The sequence below is a fragment of the Cicer arietinum genome, chromosome 5 (genome assembly GCF_000331145.2).
Source record: "Cicer arietinum cultivar CDC Frontier isolate Library 1 chromosome 5, Cicar.CDCFrontier_v2.0, whole genome shotgun sequence".
Lineage (NCBI taxonomy): Eukaryota > Viridiplantae > Streptophyta > Magnoliopsida > Fabales > Fabaceae > Cicer > Cicer arietinum.
The window spans coordinates 58,079,150-58,086,361 of record NC_021164.2 but is presented as its reverse complement, the minus strand read 5'-3'; the positions used below and the strand labels follow the sequence as shown (position 1 = coordinate 58,086,361).

The following is a 7,212-nucleotide window of genomic DNA, read 5'->3' as shown; positions in this document are numbered from 1 at the left end:
TATATATATATATATATATATATGATAAATAGTTCTATAATAAAGCATTGGTACCACGACTAATCTTAGTTGGAATGTCTACATTTTATCAGTGAGGGGTGACTTCGTCGTGCATTCACCATCACGATTAGTGACAGGAGAGAACAGAAGAAAACATAGAAATGTTTTTGCAAGCCCTAGACATAAGTACAGTAATAATGAAGAGAAGAATAGAAGTCGGTCAAATCCCTCAAAGCAAAAACCTTCTTATTACTCAAACTCTTTTCTCCAGGAAGAGATGGGTGCACAAAACAGTAGGAAGTTTGAGGAAAGATACGCTTCAGTTGATAGAAGTTCTGTTACCACTTCATTCTATCAAGATTTAGAGGCAAACTTTTCATTCTTCGGCGGCAAGAATAGTGCTGAAGATCCGTTTAGCGTCAATACTACCCCTGAATACAAGACCAGTCCTTCCTTTGATGGATTTAAAAATGCTGCAACCCTTGAAGATTCACCTCCTTGCAGTTTTACCTCAGAAAAGTTTTCGTTTGATTGTTTAACTGCATTCCCGAGTTTCCCATCCTGGCCAACCGGCCCATGTTTATCTCCAGATTTTCAGTTCAAAGAAGGGCCTCAAGACTGTGTTGGTTTTCATTGTGAGACTTCGTCAACTGATATGTCAGTACAGGGAAGTGTGAACAAAGAGGAGAGACAAATGAAATTGCAAAAAGACTATTTTGAGCAAGAAGGTATTTTCATGGGAGATAATGAATTGTCCTCAGAAAAGAAAATGGCAGTAGATGCTCCAACTTCCAATAATCATGAGCAAGAAAGTGAAGGCACAGAGGATACAAATCCCAAGACAACAGAGTGTCATGAAACAGCTGATTCTCCAGTTCTTGTAGAGGAGATATCCTCACCACTGAAGATACCTGACAAACATGAAAGCCAAGTAGATAACCGAAAGTATGACTATTCTTAATTCCTACATTTTTTTCTCTTGGCTTAGAAGTTGGTGTCAATACTCTCATTATACATATTATATGAGATATATATGCTAAGAAATTGAAATTTTCACCAGGAGCAATTCTGATGCTGAAACAGAAACTCCCCTAAAATGTAAAATTGCAAATAAAGGTATGCAATTCATTGGCTCTATATTTCTCCAGTGTTTTTCTCTTTGATTGTTTTGAAAATGAAAATCAGTTCTGGTTTCCTAATGCCCGGATGTATCTGCTATTCTTCTTTCTTGATACGGAAATGAAAATTTGTCCACACGAAGGAAGAAACAGGGTGAATGGAAAACATAAAAATGATCAAATTGGTTTGTCAGGTCAAGTGATGTATGAAAGCTACGTCTTTCATATGCGTGTTCAGAAGGTGTTGAACGGAGCTTGTACAATATCCAGAAGGAATAACGCCTTCCTCAAACCTGGTTGCAATAGAATTACTCATCAGATTTAGAGATAAAATGAACAATAAACATTTTATTTCCGCTATGCAAAACTTTTTTGTCATATATGTTTTGTTATTAGTATTGTATATCACTAATAATAGAAGCTTTCTAATACTTACATTCAATTTAGTTTTAAAATCATACATGTCGTTCGCTTGTGTTAAAAAAAAAAATTTATGTGGCAAACGAAGGAGTGACGTGGAAGTTTAACCGACATATGAATAAATTAAATAATTAAAAAAATAAAATTAAGTAATTAAATTGATTAAAAAGGAAATGAAGGAAAGTTGAGGGTGTTATGTTTTAGTCCCTCCCTCTAAATTCAAATTAAGTTTAAAGATTAGGATTTTCTACTCCTTTCTCTATCATCGCATCACCACGACCATATCACCAACTACTGTTTTGTGATATAAACAATTAGTTAGTTGGACTGTTTTAACACACTAGCTACTTTTCCTAGTGTTCTAGATAGTTAGTTACATTTTTACTTTGGTTGTATTATATATAGTGAATTCAATACCACATTGAAAACACTATGAAATTCATTTGTAATCTGGTCTAAATAAGTGAATTGAAAGCTGTTGAAGTTGTGGGATTTTAGAGAAAAGGAGAAGAGAAAATAATAAGGGTTTGAATATTATTGATAATAGTTTAATGCTGACTTCATTTACAAAAGACTCAATACTAATATCTATTTATAGAGAAAGATAGACTCAATCCTAAATAAGAAATAAATCAAAATAATAATGAGAGATATTCTAAGATATTTCTATGATTATAAATTGATCCTAGAGAATAACTCAAGATACTCTAATATAATATAATAGATATTATAAGATATTTTCTAATATTCTAACACTCCCCCTCAAGCTAAAGCTTACTAAGTTTTAGCTTGTTACAAGAAAATTATGTTTTGCACTGCAAAATGATAAAAAGGATGGAAAAGCAACTCAGGGATGCAGGTGAAGTCGGAGAGAATTGCTATGAATATAGCCTAGACAGATAGCCAATATGATCATCAACCTGAGAGAAATTCATGGCAAGCAATTGAACAAAGCAAGGTCCGTTCTTCTAAAAACTGCATTTGGAAGCTTCAAACCAATAATATTGGAGAGGCGTGCTTCAAGGAGAGAAAGGCAAGGCTAGTACATCTGGGACAAGGATGAGACCAGTGCATCTGGGACAAATTGTCATGCTAAAGTGTGCGTCATGAAAATAAAAGATATTGTCAGAATGACCATCGATGGAAAAAGAAATCATCACTAATATGATTCATCTGTGGGAAAAGGGACACCACTGGAATGATCGTCGGTGGGAATAGAAGTCACTGTTATAATCTATTAGTAAGAACTAAATTGCATGACAAACACCAAAGAGGAAGCAGCGCAACTCTAATGAAACGAAGCCATGATTGATCAGCGGAGTGAGAAAATGCATCAAAAACAGGAGAGACAATGGTTGTTCGGAAAACTTGCTGGAAAACTTTTCCAGCAGCACAACATATGAAAGGCAGCAGTAGACGGCGGATTTTGGAGGCACATGAGCGCGCGTGGAGCAACTTTTGACCTAAAAAAAATCTGGGTATTGTAGATTGGGAGATTCTGCACACAATGGAAGTGGGTGTAACCGTAGCCCGAAACTAGAATACGAGGGCAGATTCGAAATTTCAAGGTTGAGGTCCGATTGGCCGACCAAGCAGCAACTTAGAAGTGTCAAAACGTGTCGTCATACGCTGTGGAGACGGCGGCGCATGAGATATACTCGCAGGAAAGATTAGCAGCGCGTGAAAGCGCATGTGACAACTTTTGGTGACGCACTTTTGGGCATGACCTGATCTGGAGATGACGACGCTGTTCGCAGGAAAATTCGCCGGAAATAGTGGCAGCGGCGGCAATAGCGAACTGAACGGAAAACGAGTGAAACGTGTCCGAATGTTGGAAAAGAGAAACTATGATTATATTCCCTAACTGTTGGGAACTCGACAACGGAATAGAGGCGAGATCTTCAAGGAGAAGAGAAAATAATAAGGGTTTGAATATTATTGATAATAGCTTAATACTGACTTCATTTACAAAAGATTCAATACTAATCTCTATTTATAGAGAAAGATAGACTCAATCCTAAATCAAGAATAAATCAAAATAATAATGAGAGATATTCTAAGATATTTCTATGATTATAAATTGATCCTAGGGAATAACTCAAGATACTCTAATATAATATAATAGATATTATAAGATATTTTCTAATATTCTAACAGGCAGTGACAGCGGCAATAGCGAGCTGAATGGAAAAGGAATGATCAAGTTTGATTAGTGATACAAACTTTGGGTATCTTGCTCAAAGCCTAATCATCAAAGTATTTTTGAGTGTTCTTTTTCTTTTGATTCTTGTGATCTTTATTGATCCATTTTTGAGTGTTTTGTAAAGATTTCTCAACAAATTGGTGCGGTGAGCATGGACTAGTCACTAGTTTGAACGACTTTGGATTATGACGTTTGAGGATGCGAGCTTTTCTTGTTCAATGGGGTTTGGTAGAAGCGTTGCAAGGTTTGAAAAAGATGGATGCATGTTTAATAGAGAAGGAGAAGACAACAATGATCGAGAAAGCTCATAGTGCAATTATTTTGAGCCTTGGAGATAAGGTTTTGAGACAAGTATCAAAAGAGACGTCTGATGTAGGGATTTTGATCAAGCTTGAAGGGTTGTGTGAGACAAAATATTTGGTATATCGTCTCTATCTTAAGCAAGCTCTATACTTTTTCAAGATGAGTGAAGATAAGTCATTAATAGAACAACTTGATATGTTTAACAAACTAATTATTGATTTGGAAAACATTGATGTAACTATTGATGATGGGGATCAAGCCTTGTTGTTGTTATGTGCTTTGGTAAAATCACATGCTAATTTCAAAGAAACGTTGTTGTATGGGAGGGAGTCCTTGAGTTTTGAAGAAGTGTAAACTTCCCTGAACTCAAAAGAATTGAGTGAGAGGAAGGAGTTGAAGTCATCAATTGTTGGTGAAGGATTGTCCATGAAAGGGAAATCTTCAAAGAAAGATATCAAGAATGACAAGAAGAAAGGAAAATCACAACAAAAGGTTCATGGTGATGATTTTCTAAGCATAAGGTGTTACCATTACAAGAAGGAGGGCCATATAAGAAAGGTGTGTCCAGAAAGGCAGAAACAAAATGTTGATACGAATAAGGATAATGACAATGGAGCAATTGTTCAAGATGGTTATGATTATTTTGATCTCTTGGTGGCTTCAAGCGATGATTATGATAAAGAATGTATAATGGATTTGGCATATGACTCCAAACAAGTCTTTGTTTGCGGAGTTATGTGCTGAAAATGGTGGGTCCGTAGTTCTTGGAAACAACAAGGCTTGCAAAATTGCAGGGATTTTAAGTTTAATAATAAAACGGTGAAATTTCTCACTGGAGTTAGATATGTACCTGACCTTAAGAGAAATTAATTTCTCTTGGTGAGCTTGATAAAAAGGGATCCATGTTCCAAGGTGAACAAGGAGTATTGAAGGTGATGAAGGCTTCTAGGGAGGTAATGGGAGACATTAAGAGAAATGACTTGTATTCTCTTGAAGTTGAAACTGTTAATAGTTCAGTTGTAACAACATCAACAAAGTCTCTGTCAAAGACTGAAATATGGCACATGAGACTTGGTCATGTAAGTGAAAAAGGGTTGATTGAATTGGGAAAACAAAACTTGTCGTGTGGTGATAAGGTTGAGAAACTGATTTTTTTTGAAATTTGTGTGTTTGGCAAGGCGTGTAGGGAAAAATTCAAGAAAGAGCAACAAAGAACAAATGGATTTCTTGATTATGTTCATGTTGACCTTTGGGGAATTCTAGGACTTCTTCACATTTTGGTGCAAGGTATTTCTTGTCTATAGTTGATGATTATTCAATAAAACTATGAATTTATGTTCAGAAAACAAAATATGAAGTTTTTGAAAATTTCAAAAGATGGAAAACTCTTGTTGAAACTCAAACTGGAAGGAAGGTTAAGAGTAAATTTCGATAGTCCTTTCTAGCTCCTGTGGCGAATAAATCAATGCATTCTGTCTTTAAGAGAAGTTCCTATCGAAGTTCACTACGAATTTTTGGATAATTATAACTTTTATATACAAACAATTGATCAAGAAAAGAATACAAATAAATTATGCATACTTGTGTTTAGTTAAAATAGCTCAGGTTCCTCTAAGACAGATTTTTCCTTAGTCATCATGATTCCTAACTATTTAAATTTGTTTTTATTTTATTTTTTACCAGTTTTTTCATTGTCAATTTGATATGAGATAGGTTTATATTGATGGTAAATCTATCAATATAAATTTGTAGGTCAATTGCGACTTAAGAAGATGAAAGAAACAAAATGGAAATATTGGTGATGTCATGCATAGAGATAAAATGGATAATAGTATTTTATTATGCATAAGTATTCCAAGAGAATAGTATTTTATTATGCATAAATACATAAAGAGAGGATAAAATATGCACATAAAAACAATTTAGTTAGTGAAATTGTAAAAGACATCCATATATAATGTATTTATGAAAACAAAATTAGATAGAGCGTAAATTGATCACTTAAAAAAATTATGTTATTGTGTTACTTCATCCGATATTTAAGATTCACACAATCTCAAAGTCAATATTCACATGATTAGAAGTGTTATTTTGCAAATTCTCAAAAACAACTTCAAAAAAAATAACATTAAAATACCACTGTATTTTACAAAATAAGTGTTAAATTTTATAAATTTAATAGAGATATTTAGCATTATAATTTGTTTTCTAATATAATTTTTGGAGTGTTAGATGGAATTGGTGACTATAATTTTTATAAATAGTTTCTAAAATAGTTTTTATAATTTTACTATAAAAAATAATTTTTATAATTTAATAATTGATTAATTTTGTTTACGTGGGAGAATTATTATGTTGCACAAGTGTATTCTAGGTGAGTTATATAAATGGATAATTTTTATATAATTTGAAATTTTCATTTTTAATTAAATTAAAAAAAATATTCTTTACCAAATTTTTAATATCAACCAAAAGATTGATAAGTATTTGTAAATGATTTTTTTTTATAAATATATTTAGAACATTGAAAAAAATCACTTTACATAAATTTAAAATTTAAGATAAATTAAATATAAATTATTTAAATATTATACATTCAAAACAATCGTGACAAATTTTTTTTGAGATACAAGGTGATAATAGATATTATTAAATAGAGATAACTGAGTTTTAGTTGTAACAAAGTGTGTTGATAAAAATATTAGATAGAGAATATAGAATGTCGTCTCACTCATTCGTGAAAGTAATATTAGCAGTTACATTAACTACTATCCAATCTAAGTTTGAGGTGGAATATATTAACTGACAATAAGCTGGTACAATTTTTTGAACCAATCGATGATGATGATTGAGGTTGAGCTAAACCAATGATGTGAAATGAAGTATTTTAACTGACATTTCATATGTCTGTCTTGACCATGGCAAGTAGTATAGGTTACATGACCATTGTATTCGCAAATGTTGTGATCACTCGATTGATAACGTTACAAAAACCAACAAATACATGTCTCGTATGTAAGAACGTGACAATTTTTTTTAAGATATAAGGTGATTATAGATATTATTAAATAGAGATAATTGAATTTTAACGGTAAGAAAGTGTGTTGATAAAAATATTACGCAAAGAATATAGAACATCATCTCACTCGTAAAAGTAATATTGATAGT

The 7,212-nt window shown here is 32.8% G+C and overlaps 1 protein-coding gene across 6 annotated transcripts in view; it reads left to right on the top strand.

Annotated features, from left to right (window-relative positions):
* Window positions 1–1,578, top strand: part of LOC101506096 (uncharacterized) — a 14,569-nt gene extending 12,991 nt beyond the window's left edge. For 5 of the 6 annotated variants that reach the window (XM_004500315.4, XM_004500314.4, XM_073369291.1 and 2 more), the window contains 3 exons: window positions 93–945; window positions 1,061–1,116; window positions 1,262–1,578. In XM_004500315.4, the coding sequence (XP_004500372.1) occupies window positions 93–945; window positions 1,061–1,116; window positions 1,262–1,443 (1,091 nt within the window). In that variant the 3' untranslated portion in view covers window positions 1,444–1,578. The remainder of the gene's footprint in view (window positions 1–92; window positions 946–1,060; window positions 1,117–1,261) is intronic. The other variant, XM_012715828.3, reaches the window with a different exon arrangement.
* The last annotated feature ends 5,634 nt before the right edge of the window (window positions 1,579–7,212 follow it).